Here is a 26,768-nt window from a genome sequence, read left to right as displayed (position 1 = left end):
AATACATGGCAGACGTTCATCAGCATTATAATTAACAGCACTGTGTTACTGGAACACCAATTCTAATCAAGTGCTTAATTAGCTCATTAGGATTTTCTTGCGTGCTTTAGCTGATGAATATGTGTGTGTGACTCTGCAGGTGAGGCGCATCAGATGTGGAGTTTTGAGATTATTTGTATGAATGCTGTATTAGTATAGAACAGTATGATTGCTATGAGTCCAGTCCTGGAACTTCAGCACAGTTTAGTGATTTTCCTTCTATAACACACCTGTTATTAACTGGTGAGCTGAATTAGCTAGCACTCTAGCTGACCAAGACTGGAGTTCTGCTCCTCTGATTTTGCTACCTGTAGCAGTGTTATTGCTATAAGAGTATGTTTTTTTTTTATGATTGCCATAACAATAGGCATTAGTATGATTATTACAACAGCATAGATTATATAATTGTAGGGAATAGTATGATTGCTAAAATAGTGTGTATTAGTTTGAGTACTATAACCGTAAGGATCATTATGATTACTATAACAATATGTATTAGTGTGATTACTATAACATTATGGATTAGTGTGATTACTATAACAGTATGGATTAGTGTGATTACTATAACAATATGGAATAGTGTGATTACTATAACAATATGGAATAGTGTGATTACTATAACAATATGGAATAGTGTGATTACTATAACAATATGTATTAGTGTGATTACTATAACAGTATGTATTAGTGTGATTACTATAACAGTATGGATCAGTGTGATTACTATAACAATATGTATTAGTGTGATTACTATAACAGTATGGATTAGTGTGATTACTATAACAATATGGAATAGTGTGATTACTATAACATTATGGATTAGTGTGATTACTATAACAGTATGGATTAGTGTGATTACTATAACAGTATGGATTAGTGTGATTACTATAACAATATGGAATAGTGTGATTACTATAACAATATGGAATAGTGTGATTACTATAACAATATGTATTAGTGTGATTACTATAACAATATGTATTAGTGTGATTACTATAACAGTATGGATTAGTGTGATTACTATAACAGTATGGATTAGTGTGATTACTATAACAATATGTATTAGTGTGATTACTATAACAATATGTATTAGTGTGATTACTATAACAATATGGAATAGTGTGATTACTATAACAATATGTATTAGTGTGATTACTATAACAATATGTATTAGTGTGATTACTATAACAGTATGGATTAGTGTGATTACTATAACAATATGGAATAGTGTGATTACTATAACAATATGTATTAGTGTGATTACTATAACAATATGGAATAGTGTGATTACTATAACAATATGTATTAGTGTGATTACTATAACAATATGGAATAGTGTGATTACTGATATAGAATGGATTAGTGTGATTACCATAACAGTACGGATTAGTGTGATTACTGTAACAGTATGTATTGTTTCATTACTATAATTGTAGGGAATCATACGATTACTATAATAGTACGGATTAGTATTATTATAACAATCATAATGACTTAGTATGATTACTGTTGCACAATGGATTAATATAATTGCTATTATAATATGGATTAGTGAGATTACTAAAAGAGTAAGGATCATTATGATTGCTATAACTATACATTAGTATGATTACTGTTATAGTATGGATCAGTGTGATTACTATGAAAATATTTATTAGTGTAATTATTATAAGAGCATGGATTTGTATGATTACTATAACATTATGGACTAGTGTGATTACTATAATGGTATGGAGTAGTTTGATTACTATAACATTATGGATTAGTACGATTACTATAAGAGTATGGATTAGTGTGATTACTATAACAGTATGGATTAGTGTGATTATTATAACAGTATGGATTAGTGTGATTGCTGTAACAGTATGGATTAGTGTGATTATTATAACAGTATGGATTAGTGTGATTACTATAACAGTATGGATTAGTGTGATTATTATAACAGTATGGATTAGTGTGATTATTATAACAGTATGGATTAGTGTGATTACTATAACAGTATGGATTAGTGTGATTATTATAACAGTATGGATTAGTGTGATTACTATAACAGTATGGATTAGTGTGATTATTATAACAGTATGGATTAGTGTGATTATTATAACAGTATGGATTAGTGTGATTACTATAACAGTATGGATTAGTGTGATTATTATAACAGTATGGATTAGTGTGATTACTATAACAGTATGGATTAGTGTGATTATTATAACAGTATGGATTAGTGTGATTATTATAACAGTATGGATTAGTGTGATTACTATAACAGTATGGATTAGTGTGATTACTATAACAGTATGGATTAGTGTGATTATTATAACAGTATGGATTAGTGTGATTACTATAACAGTATGGATTAGTGTGATTACTATAACAGTATGGATTAGTGTGATTATTATAACAGTATGGATTAGTGTGATTATTATAACAGTATGGATTAGTGTGATTACTATAACAGTATGGATTAGTGTGATTATTATAACAGTATGGATTAGTGTGATTACTATAACAGTATGGATTAGTGTGATTATTATAACAGTATGGATTAGTGTGATTATTATAACAGTATGGATTAGTGTGATTGCTGTAACAGTATGGATTAGTGTGATTACTATAATATCATGGATTAGTGTGATTAACAGCATGGATTTGTATGATTACTATTACAGTATGGACAAGTGTGATTATTTTTTACCGTATGGATTAGTTTCATTATCAATGTTACAATAGGATTTAGTATGATTACTATCAAAATACAGATTAGAATGATTGTTATAACAGTACGATTTGGTATGATTGCTACAGCATGATCGCTTTATCGGTATGAATTAGAGTGATTGCTATAACTGTATAAATATTTGACATTTGCCTATAATAGTTTGGGTGAGTATGACAGTTATAGAAGTGTAATTGCTTTAACAACATGCTTGTATAACAATATGGTAGTTATTACAGTAGGAATTCTGTAATTGTATAATCCAGTATAATAATTCAGTTCACCAGTACCACTGGTTTAAGACTTTATTTGCTATACCAATATAATTGTTATAAATGTGTGATTGCTTTAACAGTAGAATTGGTATAGTAGCATGAATATTGTTCAATTATATTATCATTATGGCACTAAATGCTTTTGGGCAGGGGCAGCAGAGCCCATGTAGTTTAGTATTCATCTCTGATGTGCACTCCGGGGTGAAATGAGGTTTCCTAAGTCGCACGTATTGCGTCAGAACTTGTTTCTTACACAGCTCGGCTTTGTGAGAGAAGTATCTTTATTCTGCTGCTGCGCCATTCGGTCTGCAGTGAGCCAAGCTGCTCTGCAGCTCAGGGGCCAAGTGTGGCTAGCCCCATGTCAAGAGCGTGTATTCGGAGAGTGTATTTATGGAGAAGTCTGGCTCTCCTGGCTCTGTTTTTGAAAAGCAAGCAGAGTCCCAGTAGCTCAGCGCAGCAAAATCTTTTTAAAAATGAGATTAGCTTTATTCAGCTATTCAAAGCAGTCGTGAAGCAGTCCTTCACATTCCCACACAGTTACACATGCCTAGATGTCCCTAGTATGTGTGTGTGTGTGATGTATTTGAATTGCACAATTTTAGATTTAGCGTTCGAGTGCATCTGAATATCAATAAGTACATTCAGAAATAATGAGAGTGCGTTTTTATTGCATAAACAAAGGAAACTTATGAATGTGCTGCTTTGTTAAGTAAAAAAATTAAATCACGAAGAGGCAATATCACAATTTTGTCATAAATATCTTTTATTTACTTAGAGATCAGATTTTTGCTGATATTTTGTTTTGAGTTTTATATTCACGGGCAATATCGGACACATAAAAGTTTCCTTCAGGCAGGGATTATTTTCCACCACACACTTGTTAGAGTGCCATTTGAGATTTAGGGAGATTTAGCAATAATTGTGTGGTGAAAACTGTTACAAGTCAAATTTACTCTTTAGGACCCATGTAGTGTTTGCATTTTTAGATTTATTTAGATATGTGAAAATAAAATATACTACACATGGGGATTTTCTGGTTGCTTCAAATCTGTAAAGATCAAATATAGACTAGGATTAAAACAGTTTCATTTGTTCTGTGATGTGTGTGTATATGGACAGCTGCTATAGTGGGTGATGACAAGCTTGATAAGTGTGTTTGGCCCACTCCTTTTATCCTCTCTCTCTATCTCTCATTCTCTCTTTCTTTGCTGTACGTTCCTCTATGACCTTAGGCTGGCTGTGTGTCTGCAGTGTAAAATGCCACAGCTGAGAACACACACTGAGTCACGAGCGTGAAGTCTCTGGGGCTTGTGTGTGTGTGTGTGTGTGTGTGTGTTTGTGTGTGTGTTTGTGTGTGTGTGTGTGTGTGTGTGTGTGTGTGTTGGCAGTGTTCGTGGCAAACGACCACAGTGTTGATTAGTATTTTCGAGCCATGGTGTCAGACTGTGTTTCCCTCCTGTGCCTCACGTCTACTGTGTTACTGTGATCGCTTTAGTTAAGGCGTGTTAGAGTACAGTTGATGGAGTTCACGCACAACAAAGCCCCATGTGTTCAACATAGCTACTTGAGAGGCAGAAAAAAGAAACAGGTTTTACTGATGAGCTCTATTCCAGAAATTTAATTGGAATTCAGATTCATGCTATACCGCTTAGCATAAAATGCTAGTTACTGTGTATTTTCAAACCCGTTGTGCATGAAGGTGAGTAGGAAGGAAGATTTCGAGCTTCAGACTCACTGTATTATGTGTATTAATTGGATTTTATTCGCGTATATGGAGGTCATTCCTATGTTCCCCAGATTTATTTGGCACATAATGAACACATGACAAAGAAGTCATACCATAGAAATGTCCACCAGCTCCATACCATAGGAACGTCTGTCAGCTCCAGACCACAAAAATGTCCATCAGCTCCAAATCATAGAAATGCTCATCACTGCCATACCACAGAAATGTCCGTCAACTCTATATCACAAACTGTCCACCAGCTCCATATTAATGAAATGATCATCTGCTGCATACCATAGAAATGCTCACAAGCTCCATACCATAGGAATGCCATACAAGTGTCCATCAATTCCATACACCATGGAATTGATGGACACTTCTATGGCATTCCTATTCTCTCTCTCTCTCTCTCTCTCTCTCTCTCTCTCTCTCTCTCTCTCTCTCTCTCTCTCTCTCTCTTTCCCATAGCAGCTGGCAGTTGCTATGGTTGCTACTGGAGCTCTGTCTGTTTTTTTTATTTTTCTTTTGGTTACTAAGCTCTTTTTCTTTCATTTGGACAGTGAAAACAAAAAAGACACTGTTTTTTCCATTCCAGACACTCGATGTTAACACTGCTGTGAAAAATGGAGGAGAGATACCCAGACATCCATCAGCTCAGTAGCTTAGGAGAAAAAAACAAAAACAAACAACCAAAAAAAAAAACCCAAAGCATCAGTTCCCGTGTAGAGATGCCCATCAGCTCCATAGCACAGAACTGTCCACCACCACCATACCATAGAAATGTCCACCAGGTCCATACCACAGAAATGTCCACCACCATACCATAGAAACGTCCATCAGTGTCATACCATAGAAATATCCGTCAGCTCCATACCACAGAAATGTCCACCAGGTCCATACCATAGAAATGTCCACCAGGTCCATACCACAGAACTGTCCACCACCATTCCACAGAAATGTCCACCACCATACCATAGAAACGTCCATCAGCGTCATACCATAGAAATATCCGTCAGCTCCATACCACAGAAATGTCCACCAGGTCCATACCACAGAACTGTCCACCACCATACCACAGAAATGTCCACCAGCTCCATACCATAGAAATGTCCACCAGGTCCATACCACAGAACTGTCCACCACCATACCATAGAAACGTCCATCAGCGTCATACCATAGAAATATCCGTCAGCTCCATACCACAGAAATGTCCACCAGCTCAATATTAATGAAATGCTCATCAGCTCAATTCCACAGAAATGACTACTAGCTCCATACCATAGAAATGTCCACCAGCTCCATACCATAGGAACGTCTGTCAGCTCCAGATAACAAAAATGTCCATCAGCTCCAAATCATAGAAATGCTCATCACTGCCATACCACAGAAATGTCCATCAACTCCATATCACAAACGGTCCACCAGCTCCATATTAATGAAATGCTCATCTGCTGCATACCATAGAAATGCCCACCAACTCCATGCCATAGAAGTGTCCATCAATTCCATGGTGTATATTTGCCTCTCTGCCTTCTATTGAGTAAATTTCCATCATCTCTACACAAAATATCCGAAAATTCCAGAATATTGAAATGACCATCAGCTCCATAGTGTTGAGCTGTTCCTAATCTTCTTAGTGTGAAGATGCCCATCAGCCCTATAATTTTCACCTTTACACTTACACTTTACATCCTTTACAAAGATAAATACAAGACAGATAATATTTCTCGTATGTGGCAAAAGGATGAAAGGCAGAGAGGACACACATTTGATTGTCCATCCATCAGCATGTACTGGAGATGCAGATGTTCTAAAAATCCTTCCCTGAGGCTCTGTTAATAAGAACATTTAAGAGCGCTTCATGTAACTGAACGGACATGATTGACAACGTCTCTTTCCTTAGTCTTCTTACAGTCAAAGATATTTCTGTTGCCTGATACGCATTAACCAGATTTATTGCTTTTGGTGGTCAGGGAATGAATTATTCATGCCCTTGCCAGATAGGTTGAGCATCTGGCCTGGAGTAAATTCTTTTAATAGTTGGAATAAATGATTGATGAAGTAGAGCTGAAATGAAATGATATTATAAAAGCGCAAAAATGAGCACATATAAGCAAATCTTCCTTCAGCCATTCTGTCTCTGTATTAATGAGATAAAAATGGCTTGAGCACAGCTGTCCTTCGCTTAAAAGTATGGCTAGAAAATATGACCTAGTATGCATAATTTAATAATAAGGATATTATGGATTAGTATACTTGGTTCAACAGAGCAGAACAAGTATGTTTGATTTAGCAGTATGGTGTAGTATACTAAATATAACTGTATCCGCTCGTGTGCTTGGCTTAGCAGTATGTATTAGTATTCTTCATTTATTTATATGTATTTATATGAATAAGAACTAGTATTCATAATGTAATGCATGCAAGTTTTGGAGTTATAGTCTAGTATACTTCGAATACTGTACTTGTTTTTAGTAGTATGGACTAGTATTCTTGATTGAACCCTTCGTATTTGTATGGTTAACCTGAGAATATGGAGTAAAAACAATAGATCTGTAATTTTCATTTCGTTAGATGGGGATTACTAGTACTATAACATGTTGCAACACTATCCATGATCTGAGGGATCCCCAAACATTCCCAGGACTTCCAACTAGGAGATAATCTCTCCAGTGGGTCCTGGTTCAACCCCGAGGTCTGTACAGTGGGATGTGCCTGATACAGCTCTAGTTGCATATGGACTAGTATGCTTAAATGAAAAATATACCCTAGTACTGTTAACCACATAGTATGGGGTAATATGCTTGATTTAACAGTATGAACTAATCTACTTCATTTAATACTTAGACAGTCTGACTACTGAGAATCAAATCTAAACATTGAAGAGAAACTTTTACACTCTTGGGTTCCTGGCTTGTTTTTTTGTTTTGTTTTTTTTGTGCATCTTAGCAAATCCAATTAGTTCAGAAAGAGGCATTAGCATTGCTATCTCTGAGTAATGAGTCGATGATGCAGCTGCTGTGTTGTGTGTGTTGGCAGTCCGACAGGGTGCAATGAGAGAGATAGAGAGATGGAGAGGAGGACAGTTGGTTGTAATTGAAAGTAATCGCTCCGGTGGACACGTCTTTAATTATGCATCTTGTCTCTTAAATCGCTGATAAGTGTTTAAGTGGCTAAACTTGTGTTTAAAAAAAAAAAATGAAGGGGAGTGGGGAGGATTACGTTCACCGTGTGTGTGTATTTTGTTAGCCAGTTATATAGAGTCTAAATGAAGAGTCTATTGTTTGGTTGTTGGTTTTTATTAAATACTATAATAAAACAGTTTTGACTAGTGTGCTTTATTGAACAGTATTGATTAAAATCCATGCATGATCTTTATGTATGAGCTTGACTAGTATACATGATTTAGCCGTGTTGATATAGCATTCCTGATATAACACGTCGTGCTTTGATGGTTAACCTGATAAACAGATTTAACAGGTTAAACAGACTTCATATAAAAACATAATGAACTTTCTTTTACTTTTACACTATCTGTTGTTACCCAGATGAGGACGGGTTCCCTTCTGAGTCTGGTTCCTCGAAAGGTTTCTTCCGCATAACATTTCCCTCGCCACCATCGCCACCGGCTCGCTCAATAGGGATAAATTCACACACTTAAAATCTCTATCCTGTGTTTAAATATTTCTGTAAAGCTGCTTTGAGACTGTTGTAAAAAAGCGCTATAGAAGTAAAATTGAATTGAATGGAATTGAATAATATCAACTAATTATTTAATGAACATCTATTTCTGATTAAGTAGTATGGACTACTTGTATGCTGTACTAGTATGCTTAATTCTTAAAAATAATTCTTAAATTATTTAAAAATTATTTTTAATTCTTAAGTCTTAAAAATACAACTCTAATAATAATAATAATAATAATAATAATTGTTATTATTATAATGATAATAATCGTAATAATTATATTAATAATTATAATTATAATACTTTTACTAGTAATAATAATAATAATTATTATTATTATTATTTTATTATTATTATTATTATTATTTGATAATGAATAATTGTTTAATTTGAAATAATAATAATAAAAAAGTCATTATTTAAAATTATAAGAAGCAGTATATTTAGTTTAAAAGTATGGACTGAATTTTTTTTTTTCTTTTGTTGTTTGTTTGTTTGTTTGTTTGTTTTGTTTTTAAGAACAGAGGCCCTATAGAAACTCCTCATTCCAAACCCATAATGCGTCCTGACACATAATTTTCGTCTAAATCTTCTAGCAATTGCAATATCCTCACTTCTACTTTTGCACATTTCTACACCACTGTGGCTCATTAGAGAATGATTTGCACAGATTATTAGTCTATGAGTATATATGTGTTTATGGACACAAATATAGGATAAGAGTCCATCAAAGGGCAACATGCAAACACACTCACACACTCATTGACACCTAGGAGCCATTTAGCCAATAGCATAGCCAATCTCCTGGAGGACCTGGAGGAAACCCACGCAATACTCCACACAGACGGCTCAGGATCAAACCGGAACCCTGGAGCTGTGAGACGGCCGTACTACCTGTGCTACCTGTACTACCTGCTTTCTACAAATATTAAGTAAAATACTTTCATCCAGCAGTGAAGTTACTTAGAGTTGCGAGTCAGAAGATAACATAACATCCTGTCCGAGAGCACCCACTGAGCCCCAAACTATCTATGTATCCCTGTATGTCTTGGATGTGATCCCACCTCACTTGGGAAGTTGTTTTGGAAGCCAGTTGGATAAATCTACACTAAATGTCAGCATTTGCTCCAAATGATATACAAAAGTGCTTTTCTCTATACTTTAGTATGAATCAACTTCCATTACGTGATGAAATATGCCATCTGGATGCTCTATGCAGAAGTGCTATACTTGATTATGATAGCCATGAATGCCCTTCACCAGTTTATATTCAACATCATTAGTTGTCTGTAGACAAATTGCCCAATTGCTGTTGTCAGCGGCTCGATTACTCACCCAATCTTTGAATGAAAGCTAGCCAACCTTTCGTCTTTCATCAACCTCCATGTTTACACTGAGTGCTACAGCGTACATATGACCAAACCTGAGGCCCGGGAACATGTCGATGGATCTCAAGGTGACTCCTTTACTATTAATCCAGGTATTTTTTTCCACTGGCAGCAAATACTGTAGCAAATGGAATGGAAACCACTTCGCCGCTGCTGAGGATGGCCGCATATGGACCACACATTAGCTTTAGACTGCAATTGATATGAACAGTTTTGCTACGATGGCTTAGGACTACAATTGCCATGGTAGCTTTAGGACTGCAATTGCCATGAACCGTTTTGCACTCAAGTCTCCATCAGTGAACAGTTGAAACAGTACCTTCAACAAAATTGGCTTCATGTTAAAACTATATAGCACACATAAATACTATATAATGCACAGTTATAGAAGGGAATGATTTATAATCTGTTATAAACCCAGATGAGGATAGGTTCCCCTTTTGAGTCTGGTTCCTCTCAATGTTTCGTCCTCATGTCATCTCAGGGAGTATTTCAGAGAGTATTTCGCCTCTGGCTTGCTCATGAGGGATACATTTATAAATGTAAATGTTATGTCTGGAATTTATATATTTCTGTAAAGCTTTGTGACAATGTCCATAGAATGCCATTGCGCTAATTAAAATCCTGATGTTAGAGAGTTGTTTGCGGAGTTTTGTATCTAAACAGATGGTCTATTGTAGCACTGTAGTAACGACCAAAAAAAAACCCCAGCCTCGTTAATGTGCTGGATGTGTTGTCGAAGAATGGCTGTGAAAATGCAGGCTTGTATAAGGTGTAGGGCTGATATTGTGATAAACATTCAGTGCGTTTACATGGACAACAATAATCCACTATTAACCCGATTAAGACAATAGTCTGATTAAGAAACTAGCATGTAAACAGCAATTTTTAATTACCTTAATCCGATTAAAGTCATACTCGAAGTAAACACTAATCGAATTAAGACATGTGGAGTACTCCAGTTTTAGTCGCATTATCGACGTGTATTACAGACATGTAAACACCTTAATCACACTAGTAATGTTGTGAGAGTTTTCACCGCATTTTGCGACAGGACACGATCACACACGGCAGTGCTCAACCGTTTTACGGCAAACAAGAGAGCACGGCTGCATCCCAAACCGCGTACCGGCAACTACTATAGGCCTGTAGTAGAAGAAATACATGTATCTCGGCTACTATATAGACGGTAAGTACGCGGTTTGGGACGCAGCCCACGGCTTCAAGCAGTCGTCTATTCGCACGTACAGCATGACAAATAATTAACTGCACTTGAAGCGTTGGTAAAAAAATTCAATAAAAACACCCAAAACTGTATACTGTACCATAACGAAGACCAACTGTATGTTGATACGTGAAATTCTGGAGGGACGTCGGACGGCGTGGCGCGGTGACGTAATGACGTGTGCTGTTAATCGAACTATGTTCTATAACGTGTAAAACGGGTACATGAAAGGAGTATTCTAAAAGCGACTCATGTAAACACCTTAATCACAATATTATACGTCTTATTCAGAATAAGGTCAATAATTAGATTACTGCTGTCCATGTAAACGTAGTCATTTTCGGATTTTGCTAGAATAACATTTTACAATCTTTATTAAGATCTGTACTGTTTTGAAATGAAAATTTGATTCTTTACAATTTGCAAATGTGTTCACAGATTTATTAAAATCAGTAAACAAACAAATGTATTATTGATTTCTTTACATTTAAATTAAATAGATAGATAGATAGATAGATAGATAGATAGATAGATAGATAGATAAGGTAGCATTTAACTCACGTTTTCTTAATGTAACACTACTGTTTTGCTGGCAGTTTGTACCTATACAGTATATAATGATGCATATCGTGTATCACATTATCATTTAGACATCTATTCCTAATTGTATTTGGAGAGGAGTACAAACCCTGCACTATGCAAGTGAACACAGCCTAGCATCAGCATAGCATGTGCATTTACTGTGTTTTTTGTTGTTGTTGTTGTTGTTTTTTTTGCAAAAGTGTTGCTCTGAACAGTTTTCCCCACTACGCTCGTTAGTAATCTTGTTAACTCAAGAGTACACAGCACACACGCCAACATTGTGCCTGTCTTCCAAACCAAACTGGGCATCGTATTAGTGGCATCTGTGCCTTGTCATACCAACATGCAAACAAGCCATGAAAGACTTTAGTGACTACAACCTAACAACATGGAATTTTAGCCATGATGGTTTTATTTACGATGTTGTCCCGTCGCCTTTTTCTGCCCTTGCTAACTGTGCTTTGTGCTCACAATACTCCAGTGAATGTGGTTATAAGAATGAAACGTAGCATAATTAAAGTGCTCATTTGCAAGCCTTAGCATTGAGACCACACATGGTAGCTGTTGTCACACTTGTGTGCGGGGCTACACAATTAGGGATATTTAAGCTGAACCCACATCTTCACAACACACTGTTAAAAACCAACAGATTAACAGTCTAATTCATTAGCGTTTCTATAGTATCGACTCATTCACTTGAATGCCATTTGACACATTCGACACATAATCTATGACTAATAATAAACACATTATTTGTGTGGTGTTATTTAACAAAGGAATACATCTTATCATTGATATGGTGTCATTTTGTTAACATTTATGTAAGGAGTCTCCAGTGTCAGTGCTTTGGAGCAATCAGTAAATTTCCCACTGTGTGATAGTCAGCAGGACTGAGAGCTTTGTGTTCTTTGGGTTTCCTCTAACAGTACACCCTGTTGTGTTTTAGTCCTTACTTAATACAGGGCTTTATACTGCCTAGAAAAAGAACTTGCCTAAAACAGATGTCCTTCATCAACTGTGCAAGAATAGGGCTTCTGAAGCTGTGGGAGGTGAATGTTTGCAGTTTCACCTCCTACAGCTTCAGATGCACTTGGCTTGCCCTGTTCAGTGTTTAAGCGACAGTGAAACTTGGTATGGCAGATTTTCCAGCTTCCTGGCCTTTGCACACGCTATAAATCACTGTTTTGTATTTTTCCACAATTAAATCTTCATGGCCTATCCATTGCCTAATCTCAGCAAGGAGGTTTTTATTTTTCATTTTTGTCAGAATTAGGCTTGCATAATGCATTTAGAAACCGGAACAACAGGGGTCCTAAAACTGAACCATGAGGATCTTTGCATATCTTGATTGTCAGATTTTCAGATTTGCTGCTTCTTTAAATACACTGTGTTAACAGTCATTTTCCAGAACAAAATATTATTGTGAAATGGGTTTGGTTTCCAAACCTGTCCTCAGAATAGCCCAGTAATACGTTACACATATTTTTTTAAGTTACAATAGCACCGTAAGTGAGCCACTGATTAGCTGAATCACACTATTAGCGGAATTTAACCGATACCCAGGTGTATTAGATGTAATTACATATACCGGACTGCCTCGAGGAGAAATTTGAAATCACAAAAAAAAAGTCATAGTTTTAAATGAAACAAAAAGATTGTATCAAAGAGCAATATCCTACCAAACTGGATTTTTCATAATTCCCCTCTGACTTCCTTCTCCGAAAGGCTGCGAGTCAATAAGCACGATTTCATCTCAGCCCTTGGCAAGCTCCAGCAATTGTAATTACGGTGACATATTGAGGCAATTAACTCATCTCGCCTTAAATCTGCTCTGTATCGTATATCACACAACTTACTTGGGTGTAGCTTTGAGAAATTGAAAACGTGGACCGAGGAAAGGATTTGACTGCATCAAAGAAGTGGAGATTTTTAAAAATGGATAGACAAGTCCATTATTTTTTTTGTCATTTCTTCTACAAATGGCTGACAATTTAAAGAGGAAACCAGTGGCCCAGCCCAATCCAACACGTTTGGGTGAATTTGGAGTGACAAGTTAGACAGCACTCTCTATCACCTTCATGAAAACACCATTTGAGAGAATATCCTTTGGAAGAACGGGGGTCTATTCTTCCAGTACATGTTCTGGTGACTCATGGTGGCCCAAGAAATGGCCCAACATTCCCCACTTGGTAGCTGTCATATGATAGGGGAGAGCTGGCTAATTGGTAGTGCTGTAAGCTTAAATCCCAGGACTGCCAGAGATCCAATTGGTCTCTTGAGCAATGCCCTTAATCCTCAAATGTACAGCCTTGTGCTTGGATTGGATTTTGACTCAGTAGTAAGTATGCTGAATGTAAAAACATTATGCAATAAGGTGAAAGTGTTGGTGGTGTTTTGGGGGTACTTTATGAATTTTATGTTCATATCAGGTAGGTGTTTGAGGGCAACAGGGTTTTGAAGCCCACTGCCTTCGAAAAGTGTGGCAGTAGCAACAGTTAGATATCTGATAACATTCTTGGTGGTTTGTTAAGGGGATAACAAGAGGCCATAACGAAATAATATGTGTGGAAAGTCTCCAACAAAAAAATTGGAAACTGACACCAGCATTTTCTCTTCCCGCCCTCACCTTTGGAATAATAAATCATTATGAAAGCTGTATTATTCTTCCGGCTTATTATTAGCTGCCTGGACAGATCGATAGTATCCTTTAACTTGCGGGACAGTTTAGTGAGCTATTATCTCACTATTGAGCCCACTAATGTGCTTTAATGTTCCAAACAGAACTGAGTTATGGCACAAGTTTTGAGCCTGAAAAACTTTGCTGTCCATATAGCAGTTACAGAACTTTTGATTTGATGGCTATGGAAGGTCCACGTTACAGGACTGCCAGAGAGCCACTGTAGGGCCTATTTGGTCCTAATTTAATGTTGGACAGTGAAAATAGTGGTGTGTTGGGAATGTAGTGTTGGGTATGGGGAAGTGTGGTGTGTTTGGAATATAGTGTTTGTGAGAAGTGTGGTGTGTTGGGAATGAAGTGTTGGGTATTGAGAAGTTTGGTGTGTTGGGAATGTTGTGTTGTTGATAATGGTGGTGTGTTGGGAATGTTGTGTTGTTGATAATGGTGGTGTGTTGGGAATAAAGTGTTGGGTATTGAGAAGTTTGGTGTGTTGGGAATGTTGAGTTGTTGATAATGGTGGTATGTTGGGAATGTTGTGTTGTTGATGGTGGTGTGTTGGGAATGTTGTGTTGTTGATAATGGTGGTGTGTTGGGAATGTTGAGTTGTTGATAATGGTGGTGTGTTGGGAATGTTGTGTTGTTGATAATGGTGGTGTATTGGGAATAAAGTGTTGGGTATTGAGAAGTTTGGTGTGTTGGGAATGTTGTATTGTTGATAATGGTGGTGTGTTGGGAATGTTGTGTTGATAATAGTGGTGTGTTGGGAATGTTGTGTTGGTGTAAATGGTGGTGTGTTGGGAATGTTGTGTTGTTGATAATGGTGGTGTGTTGGGAATGTTGTGTTGGTGTAAATGGTGGTGTGTTGGGAATGTTGTGTTGTTGATAATGGTGGTGTGTTGGGAATGTTGTGTTGGTGTAAATGGTGGTGTGTTGGGAATGTTGTGTTGTTGATAATGGTGGTGTGTTGGGAATGTCGAGTTGTTGATAATGGTGGTGTGTTGGGAATGATGTGTTGGTGTAAATGGTGGTGTGTTGGGAATGTTGTGTTGGTGTAAATGGTGGTGTGTTGGGAATGTTGTGTTGTTGATAATGGTGGTGTGTTGGGAATGTTGTGTTGGTGTAAATGGTGGTGTGTTGGGAATGTTGTGTTGGTGTAAATGGTGGTGGGTTGGGAATGTTGTGTTGTTGATAATGGTGGTGTGTTGGGAATGTCGACTTGTTGATAATGGTGGTGTGTTGGGAATGATGTGTTGGTGTAAATGGTAGTGTGTTGGGAATGTAGTGTTGGGTAATGAGAAGTTTGGTGTGTTGGGAATGTCGAGTTGTTGATAATGGTGGTGTGTTGGGAATGATGTGTTGGTGTAAATGGTAGTGTGTTGGGAATGTAGTGTTGGGTAATGAGAAGTTTGGTGTGTTGGGAATGTTGTGTTGGTGTAAATGGTGGTGTGTTGGGAATGTTGAGTTGTTGATAATGGTGGTGTGTTGGGAATGTTGAGTTGTTGATAATGGTGGTGTGTTGGGAATGTTGAGTTGGTGTAAATGGTGGTGTGTTGGGAATGTAGTGTTGAGTATTGAAAAGTTTGGTGTGTTGGGAATGTTGTGTTGGTGTAAATGGTGGTGTATTTGGACTGTATCTTGATTGTTTTTGTTTGTTTGTTTCTGTTTTGCAGAGTGGAGAGGCTTCTGTCTTTGAGGTGAATATCCGGTATGTTGGAGGCCTGCTATCTGCGTACTACCTTACTGGAGATGAGGTAAGCTCAAAACATGCCTATGTTATACATCACGTTATTCTGCGTCACATGTAGAGTCATATCCAAAATTCAAACATTTTATTTGGCTGCGTTCTTGTGTTTATTTATCATTGCACACAGATCCTTTTTGTTCTATAATCAGAATATATCCATATACTATTTCTTTCAATTTTTCCACATACAGTAGCCGTGACTTCATAGGTGTATTTAAAAGTAATGCAAATGAATGAAATCAATGAATAAGTGCAGATCTTTTATATATCTTGACATCAGGCACACACACAAACACATACATGAACTAAGCCTCCAACTTTTCCCACAGGAGCAGGAGAGCTACGCTAGAATAACATGCCTAGACTTATTGCTCCATTAAAGAGGATAAACATCATACTGGTCCCAAACTAATGGCCGAGGAATCTGTCGATACAAAGCCTCTCGAGTCAGCTTAACGTGTATTGATTGAAAATCTGAAAAAGCGGGAGAAAACAGAATCGTGGAATTTTCCTGCCATTTCAGCTTTTTGCTTTAGAGTGGATACTGTTGGTATTTAGTGTGTGTGTGTGTGTGGGTGGGGGGGGGGGGGGGGGGGGGACTTTTACACCGACGTCCACTCGGGAAGAGTAGCTGTCCTTTCAGAACAACAGTGTAAAAGCTCCGAAGAGAACAAATGGAGCAGATTTAAGGTTTTTGTACATAGACTGCACAATTTACTGATGCTTAATTAATATGATGAAAATTCACAACAAAGATGGCTGCTACACGCCGGTTGATTAATTTTGAAGTTTTTTGATGCTGTTTACAACAGCACATTATCTAACCTAATGTAACACTAATATGATTTTTAAAAAGCCTTAATTTTTATTCCTGATCGCTTGATTTGTTTAGTATTTCATTTATTCATTCCATTTATTCATTGTTAATTAGTATGGGGTTTTTTTTTCTTCATTTGGTGTGTTAATTTATTTATTCCTTCATTTATCAATTTATTTGTTAATTAGTTTTTGCCCCCTTCCTTCCTTCCTTCCTTCCTTCCTTCCTTCCTGGTCGCAAATCCACATTTAGCACCTCACAAACACTCTCTGCTTCTTTTTTTTGGCTTTTAGCTGAGGACATCCACCACCTTTTGCCTTCAGCCTTTGTCGCTCATTTTTGTTTATATTTCCTCCTTGAAGAGGAAATCATGGCTACTCAATAACTGCAATAACTGTCGCTGGTTATATAAATATTATAAAACCCAAGAACAGGCACAAAAATTTAAGTGGGAAGTGTCTGTAACTCCATAAAGTATACAATAAAGAGATGCCATAAATAAATAAATAAATAATTCATCAAAGTTAGGAGCGTATACAATACCTGTCTTTGCATTAGAGTACCAGCAACTATAATATATCTACCGTTCGCATCAGCGATAGCGTTAGTGGACGAGAACTGTAACCTTTTGTCAATTAAAATAGCGACCCCTCCTACTTTCAAATTGAAGTTCGAGTGGAAGATGTTTCAAATATGTAAAAACCTTAGATCTCTTGACAGGATTACCTCTGATGTTCCAACAAATAAATCTTAAAGGCGTGCCTGTCCCAGCCGGAGTGGGACCCCCCCTCCCCCCAACACACCCAAAGTCTCCATAAAACAAAGGGAGACAGCAGTGTTTCCCACCAAGAGTTGTCCACAATGTGAAAACAACTCAAAGAGCAAGCCGAACTAACCGACTAAATTACCTAAACAAAAAAATTCCAGTAAGAGAAAAGTCCCCTACTGACTTCGAATCTGATAAATAGTCTGCGCACTTTAACAAATATAATGTCCTTACCTTTTAAAGACTTGTAACAAATAATATAACACAGTGTAGCACGTAAAGATGAGGAAACAACATTAAATGTGCGCCCTCTAATAAACTCTAACCCAGTCAGAGCATCAAAACAGAGAAGTACATTAATACAGAAGTAAATTTAAGAGGAGTGAGTCCACAAAATCTAGACGAAGTAATGCACCGACAATATCTTCAATAAGAATCCGAATTCTGTAGAGCTGGAAGGCCGAGTGCAAAAAAAGAATAAAAGTGGAAAAAACTCCACTATATAGGTGATGCAGTTCACCCCGATATCAAGAGTTTAACGTAGTCTCCTGCTTCCTCCGCTGAAATAAAGTCCTTCTGAGCACCGTGATATGTAATGCGAAGCCGAGCTGGGTGAAGTATTCCATAGCGAGCTCCCTCAATACCACGAAGTTGACGCCGAACCTCGTTAAACGCGGCCCGAGCCCGGGTGGTCTTGGCTGTGTAGTCAGGGAAAACGGAGATGGTCAAATCCCTCACTTTAATCCGCTGGAGCTCTCTCGCACGGCGTAAAATATCAACACAGTCACTGTGATAGTGGAATCTGCACACAATAGCTCGTGGTCGTTCACCAGGCTTGGGCTTTGGCTGAAGGGTCCGGTGGGACCGGTCCAGAACCGGCTCCTTCTCCAGACCAAACGCCTCTTTTAACAAGTCCGCTACAGCAGCAGTTGTACAGGTGTCAGTGCCCTCTGGAACTCCCACTATCCTAACGCTATTACGCCGTGACCTCGACTCCAAATCTCTGCCTGTCTCTCTGCCTGTCTTTGTCTCTGTCCTTCTCTCTGCCTGTTTCTCTGTCTGCCAGTCTTTGTCTCTGTCCGTCTCTTTGCCTTTCTCTCTGCCTGTTTCTGTGTCTCTCTGCCTGTCTCTCTGCCTGTTGCTTTGTATGTTGCTCTTCTCCTCCTCTACTTTTATTATCTATTTAGGCCCTGTTCTTTCCCTTTCTTTTTTTTCCTTTTCACTCACTTCATTTTGCTTTTCTTTCTTTCTTTCTTTCTTTCTTTCTTTCTTTCTTTCTTTCTTTCTTTCTTTCTTTCTTTCTTTCATTTAAAGCCCACTAAGTTCCCCATGCTTTTGGCTGCATAAAGATTTTGACACCATTATCTATATTTTCTGGTAAGTATCATTTCTCAGAACCCCCCCCCCCCCCCCCCCCCCCCCTGCTTTCCTGGTGCTAGCAACGGAGACTCCTTCCATAAATGTTAAATAAACGTCCAGACACACAAATCTTCACCGCGTCATCGATTATACATTTGTTTTTACTTAAATAACACCACATTTAAAGTTAAATTATTTTAAACTATGTGGTGCGCCAGCCACATACTGTAAGTCCCTGTGAATGAGCTGTTATTATAGATCACATATTATCGAAATAAAAATATGTTGTCTCTAAAATCAATGAATAATCGTGATCTCAGTATTGTTAGAAATAATCGTGATTATCATTTGGGCCGTAATCGTGCAGCCCTACTAAGTACCGAAGCAGGTGGTAGAGTAGATTTTTCACTTAATTCACTACTCTTTACTGGTTAGGTGAAAGCTGTAGAATAACACACTTACACTGACTGTTGAGTTTGTGAGGAGTGTGAAACTTCACACTTGTCAAATCACCTACTATGGCCTAATAATGAAACATGTACACATTTGTATTAATCTAGAAAATTACAGGCCGTTAATGTCTATCAGTAACTTTATTATACTCAATAATTGTCTAGATCTGTACGTGACTATATCATTTGAGACACGGCGTTTGTCTCTGCAGGCGATGGATTTGTTTTTTTCTTGCATGCCACCAGATAGAGTGTGTTGTCTGCATTTTCTGATGGAAGTGTCAATATAGCTTAGCCTCCCACTGTGAGCCTGTCCCGTGTGGGTGTGTGTGAGTGTGGGTGGGTGTTTGGATGTGTATGCCAGCTGTCTGAGCTCTGCATGTGTTTTTGACGGCTTTGATAAGAGCAAAATTGAGATCTCCGTACCAGCAGTAGTTATGGTAGAAGAGGAAATAAACTACTACTACTACTAATAATAATAATAATACATGTTACCCTGCCTTGTGCCCCATGCTCCCTGGGATAGGCTCCAGGTTCCCTGCGACCCAGTAGGATAAGTGGTATAGAACATTAATGGATGGATAATACATGTTGCCTCAAGCAGCTATATGTGGGGTCCAAGCACCTATTACAAATATGTCCCCCAGTGGCCAATTACTTGCCAAGTTTCACAGAACATTAGATAGACCATGTACTGTTCAAGTTTCTTGACTATAGCTGAGTTCTAACCCTGTCAAATGGCTCCTGAACGCTGATTGGCTAATGGCGGCCATGTTGTTTAACTAATAAATAAATGACTCCTTAGAAATTCAGTTCCATATTAAACACAGATTCAGAATACCGAATTTCACATCGATCAGACTTACAGTTTCTGAGTAACAGCTATTCGAACGTAACTCCGCACCCTACGGATGACCACACCCAAACTTTAAAGACGTCCTCTGCATCTTATCTTAAAGATCCTTTCTCCGACTGTGAGTCTCACACGGACGGCACACGTCGTCAGTCTCACATGGAGACAGCACGTACAAGCACGTGCATGTCTCTCGACTCGCTGGAGAAAAGAGAGAAAAGAGATTCAGCATGTTCATCCCTTCATCTGTTTTCTCCTCACATGCTGCGGTCCCTGACCAGATTTCCCAGAGATAGTAACTCTCACACACAGATTAGATTAACACCCGTCTGCTGGCAGTCGAGGTGTATGGGGTGCAGGAATTAGTGTTATTGGAAGCGAAGTCGTCCCTCGTCTCTATAATTTTGTCCTGCTCGATTGTTTCCATCCTCTGAGTTTTCCCTTTCATGGTGTTTTATGGTAACAGTCATTAAAAAGACACCCAGTGGTCTCTGCTCTGTTTTAATTTGCGCAGCAATCTCTCGGTCACATCTCGCGCTGAGAGGCAGAATCGATTTATCTAAAGCCCTCCGCTCTATACTTCGGTGATTTCAGAGATGTTAAGACCAATGAAACACTTGCGCATGTGTTTGTGAGAAATACTTTTTGTTGCTGTCCCACTTGCATGAACTCAAGTTCTAAATCCTGACTATACCAAAGCAAGGAGTCTGAAAGAGCATAGGTGTTCCGCTGTCATGGTTTCCATCCTCATGTTACCATCTCCATGTCATCTGCTGGTGTTGGTCCAGTGTGTTTTCTCAAGTCGAGAGTCGATGCAGCGTCTACCAGGAGATTTTGAAGCACTTCATGCGTCCATCTGCTGACGAGCTTTATGGAGATGCTGATTTCCTTTTCCTGCAGGACTTGAACCGGCCCACAGTGTCAAAACTTCTAGTAACTAGTTTGCTGAGCATGGTGTTACTGTGCTCGATTGTCCAGCCGACTCGCCTGACCCGAACCCCTTAGAGAATCTATGAGAGACACCAGACCCGACAATACAGACGAGCTGAAGGCTGCTATCAAAGCGACCTGGGCTTCCAGAACACCTCAGCAGTGCCACAGGCTGGTTTCCTCCATGCAGCACCGCATTGATGGAGTAATTCATGCAAATGGATTAAAGCCCCGACCGAGTATTGAGTAGATAAATCAACATAGTTTTCACAAGGTCGCTATTTCTGTATTATAAATTCTTTACTCTAATATTTTGAGATACTGGATGTTTGATTTCCGTGAGCTGTAATCCGTAATCATGGAGATTAAAACAAAAAAAACACGTGAAATATTTCACTTAATGTGTAATGAATCTAGAATATATGAAAGTTCCACTTTTGGAATTAAATTCCAGGATAAAAATGAACTTTTCCACAATATTCAAATTTTTTGAGATGCACCCGTACCACTAATATATTAGTCTAAGTATAGTAGGTCAATTATGGCAGTTGTGCTACACCACCATTTATGGTAGCTTGTTGTTTATGGAGATTTTACTCGCCAGCAGTTATTGTAAACTATTGTAGAAAGTCGAGCAAGGAAAGCTTAACAAGCAAAGCTTTTCAGTAAAAAAAAAAATGAAAAGAAAATATTTTGCACCAGTTGCAAAACCAAAAAAAGTAGACCTTTTTTTTTATTGCCAGATCATTCTTTTATACTCTTTAACAGCATTCATCCTACCTCATGCCTGTGCCTGAGTCTAACGTAGGTTTATCGTGTACAGCTTTTATCACGTACACAGCGGGATTGTCAGCTTATTGTTTAGTGGGGGGAGAAATGTTGTGTGGAAACGATCACACAAGTAAGAAGCCTTTCATTTCATGCGATGGATGCACAGCATTGTGTTTTGTGGTGTGTACGCTTTCAACGATCCCACAGTGCTGTCTTTCAGCGGCTGGCTCCTGACGTTATTTTTTTATTGCGAGCTGCTTGGTAATTGGATTGCGGGGTTTTTGCTGCACAAGCCCAGGTCAAAACAAAGAATGCAGAGAGAGAGAGAGAGAGAGAGAGAGAGAGAGAGAGAGAGAGAGAGAGAGAGAGAGAGAATGCCAGTCTAATCTGAGCTGATCTGATCTGATCTGAGTTTTCTGACTTCATTAACAGTGGCTTATTAATCAGCCACACCTAATGTTAACATCAGGTCAGCGTCAGTAAAATGTCCAGTAAAAAGTGTAAGACGTACCTAATCTCACCTTCTATTAATCGTTTCATTTGAAACACCGTCACTTCTAACGTTTTATTGACATGACTGTCATTATACAACGTTTCATCACTCTTTTTCCTTTGTTGCTTTTAATCCGTTTATGATCAGTCTTAGATTCTGTGGAGCGTCCGCCGCACAATCGTGCCAAGTGTGAATTAGTGGTCACTATAGAGACGACAACGTATTCGAGGGCGCACATTAATATAAACCTGTGATTTGCCTTGCATTATCAAAAAATAACGGGTTGAATAAAAATAAACACGGAACGCCTATGATGATTTTAAACATTACCAGTCGCTTTAGCATAATACCCCTCTCTCTCTCTCTCTCTCTCTCTCTCTCTCACTCACTCCCTCTCTTTCTCTCTCTCTCTCTCTCTCTCTCTCTCACTCCCTCTCTTTCTCTCTCTCTCTCTCTCTCTCTCTCTCTCTCACTCACTCCCTCTCTTTCTCTCTCTCTCTCTCTCTCTCACTCCCCCCCCTCTCTCTCTCTCTCTCACTCCCTCCCTCTCTCTCTCTCTCTCTCTCTCTCACTCCCTCTCTTTCTCTCTCTCTCTCTCTCTCTCTCTCTCTCTCACTCACTCCCTCTCTTTCTCTCTCTCTCTCTCTCTCTCTCTCTCTCTCTCTCTCTCTCTCACTCCCCCCCCTCTCTCTCTCTCTCTCACTCCCTCCCTCTCTCTCTCTCTCTCCCTCTCTCTCTCTCTCTCTCTCTCACTCCCTCCCTCTCTCTCTCTCTCTCTCTCTCTCTCTCTCTCTCTCTCTCACTCACTCCCTCTCTTTCTCTCTCTCTCTCTCTCTCTCTCTCTCTCTCTCTCTCTCACTCCCTCTCTTTCTCTCTCTCTCTCTCTCTCACTCCCCCCCTCTCTCTCTCTCTCTCTCTCTCTCTCTCTCTCTCTCTCACTCTCTCTCTCTCTCACTCCCTCTCTCTTTTTCTCTAGCTTTCTTTCTCTCTCGCTCTTTTTCTTTCTCTAGCTTTCTCTCTCTCTCTTTCTTTATCTCTCACTCTCTTTCTTTCTCTAGCTTTCTTTCTCTCTCGCTCTCTCTTTCTCTACCATTCTCTCTCTCTCTCTCTTTCTCCAGCTTTCTTTCTCTCTTTCTTTCTCTCTCTCTCTTTTTCTCTCTTTCTCTCTCTTTCTCTGTATCCCTCTCACTCTCTCTCTTTCTCTAGCTTTCTTTCTCTCTCTCTCTCTCTCTCGCTCTCTCTTTCTTTCTCTCTCACTTCCTTTCTCTCTCGCTCTCTTTCTTTCTCTAGCTTTCTTTCAGTCTCTTTCTCTCTCTCTTTCTTTCTCTCTTTCTCCCTCTCACTCTCTCTCTTTCTTTCTCTCTTTCTCTCTCTCTCTCTCTCTCTCTCTCTCTCTCTCTCTCTCTCTCTCTCTCTCTGTAATTAAGTCAATAGCTCTCCTCCACATCTCCCGTCTCTTTATGTCTCCACCTGCCCGTGAACATGAGAGGTTGTGTGCTTTTGTTACCGCAGTAGTGTGAACTGTGTGTGCACTCTGATGTACAACCCTTCAGGGAGGTTGAGCGTGTCCTCAGATGTCCCGCTAGAAGCTTCTTTTTTTTTTTTCTTCAAGTTTCGCTCTCTTTTTGTGTGCACTAATTGGCCAGTTTGATTCAGCAGACAGCCGATCACACTGTGGCTTTAGCACCTGCTTAAAATCCAATAAAAAAGCATGTTTCATTTTAGGTACTGGGGGGTTTTAGTTTTTTTTTTGTTTTTTTCAATATGCCTTTTTTATTTCTTCTGTTCCACCATCAGTGTCAAAAACCTGAAGCATAGCAGAGTGAAGTCGGCTAATATTTATCTCTAGTATATGATAAAAGCTTCATGCATACACTTGTCTCAAATAATGATATACACACAGGAACACAATAAGTGTGGACAGAAACTCAGGCGATCGTTTAAACCTACGTCCGTTTATTTATAGACTCTGGAGAGGCGTAATCAAATCTTGTTTTGTTTCTTGGAGCGTCAAGGCTGTGGCTGTACGTCTGATTCGTTTTTAGCTTTGACAGTATTGCTGGTTGATCTAGAATTTAAAAAAAACAAACAACTTTTATAAATCTTAGAATCTAAGAAAATATGATTTTCACTATTCAAACAGGACTGAAAGAATCATGGTGTCTGAAGAGGTTTTTTTTGTTTGTTTTTTTTAAGTATAGACTTAGCAAATTCACCAAATGTAGTTAACTCACATTCATAATAATGACAGAACGATTATTAAGGACTGTCTAATGATTTGATTCATAATTTACTTTGAGTCTATAATTTGAGTAACAGGACTGCGCTTCACGGTTAGCACGTTCGCCTCACACCTCCAGGGTCCGGGGTTCGATTCCCACCGTGGCCCTGTGTGTGTGGAGTTTGCATGTTCTCCCCGTGCTGCGGGGGTTTCCTCCGGGTACTCCGGTTTCCTCCCCCAGTCCAAAGACATGCACGGTAGGCTGATTGGTGTGTCCAAAGTGTCCGTAGTGTATGAATGGGTGTGTGAATGTGTATGTGATTGCGCCCTGTGATGGATTGGCATCCTGTCCAGCGTGTACCCCGCCTTGTGCCCGATGCTCCCTGGGATAGGCTCCAGGTTCCCTGTGACCCTGAGAAGGATAAGCAGTATGGCTGGAGGACTGTGCTTTTCGCATCATTTAATATACACAGAAATAATGAAAAAAAGAATGAGAAGAAAAGAAAGTTAAGTTTTATTAGCGATGCACAGAATCCGAGCATTTTTAAATCTAACCAAAAAACCGAAATTTTTTAGGTGAACTTTTTCTTAATGGCTTTAACCATTTTGTATTCAAGTCTGTTTTTTTTGTGTGTTTTTTTTGTATGTTTTGTGTTTTTATCTATGGTTTTTTTTGTGCCTTGTGAAACTACTTTAAAGGTGCTATATAAAAATAAAGTTTATTATTATTATTATTATTATTATTATTATTATTATTATTATTATTATTCCCATGATCTTTAAGCAATTCGGATGATTTTTAGGCAACTTCCTGTTGAACATTTGACTAAAATATTTCATAAGAATATTGTGGGACTAAAACGTATATTGATTCACACCTTAAGGCAGAAAATAAATAAAAAATAAAATACCACCAGCAACTAAAGGCTTCTTTAGGCTATCAGAGTGTTTTTTATTTATTTTTATTTGTGAGTCTTTCTTGGACTTTTACTTTCGTACTTGAAGTGAATCTCAGTGTTTATACGTTTCTGATTGAGTATAGAGTGACGGATTTAACTGTAGTTGTTCAACCAGGACGTGTTTAGTGACTGATATTTGCTTCTTTAACCCTTTATTGCATGGTGTTTTACCAACTACAACCACCAAAACTCACAACCCCCTCCACTACCACCACCCCCTCGGCTCTTCTAAACGGTGTACTGCAAAGCTACTACTAGAAGTCTGTCTCATGCGATGACATAAAAAGAAAATCTGAATCTTCAAACATTCTTAAGTTATTTAATCAAAATAAATGTCAATAAATTTACACCCATGTCATTAAGCAGCTACTTTAACCTTGCAGCACCTAGTATTAAACATAGTCATGGACTACATTTGGGGTAATATTATTGGACAGTTATTTTTTTCACCCTAAAAGAAAAAAAAGATGCCAAATAACCCGGAGATTTTATATATATATATATATATATATATATATATATATATATATATATATATATATATATATACAAATGCTATTTAACTGTAAATTTTATAGCAACCGTAGCTTCTGGAAAGACCAGCTCATGACGATTTGAAAGCAGTGAATTATTACCGCTATCTCTCATGATTAGAAACGACAGTCATAACCCGTCTCAATTGACTCTACATGGAGGGGGAAAAAAGCGATGCTCCGTTTGTGTGAAAGGCCTTCGCTTTAGATGGCAGGAGAGCGATCAGTGTTAGAGGCACGCATCATCGATCACAGCTTGGACGGGGCTGATTTGTGAGTAGAGCGAGATGGATGCAGTGAGAGAGTAACACTGATTTAGGTTCAGGTTCTGCGCTAGTGACTGAGTTCCAATTGGGGAAAACCATGAACTGCTCAGCTGTAGGCTTGGTGTTAGATTCCCAAGCCTGTTCACGGCACAGCTGATTTACCGTATATGTAGCGTTTTTGATTGCTTTCTTTCAAGGCGGTAATATGATTGAGGTTGCGAATATTTTCACTAAATTCATGTGTGCAGTTGGAATTTATATGCGATTTAAACTTCGACTTAAACCTTT

General features: G+C 38.4%; 1 protein-coding gene across 2 annotated transcripts in view; it reads left to right on the top strand.

Annotated features, from left to right (window-relative positions):
* The window catches only part of LOC108256527 (mannosyl-oligosaccharide 1,2-alpha-mannosidase IA), a 225,761-nt gene that overhangs the window by 150,277 nt on the left and 48,716 nt on the right, over positions 1-26,768 (top strand). For both annotated transcript variants that reach the window (XM_017453482.3, XM_053674949.1), the window contains exon 4: positions 15,987-16,067. In XM_017453482.3, coding sequence (XP_017308971.1) covers positions 15,987-16,067 — 81 coding nt within the window. The remainder of the gene's footprint in view (positions 1-15,986; positions 16,068-26,768) is intronic.

The sequence above is a fragment of the Ictalurus punctatus genome, chromosome 23 (genome assembly GCF_001660625.3).
Source record: "Ictalurus punctatus breed USDA103 chromosome 23, Coco_2.0, whole genome shotgun sequence".
In the NCBI taxonomy this organism is placed as follows: Eukaryota; Metazoa; Chordata; class Actinopteri; order Siluriformes; family Ictaluridae; genus Ictalurus; species Ictalurus punctatus.
This window is presented reverse-complemented; position numbering and strand designations above follow the sequence as displayed.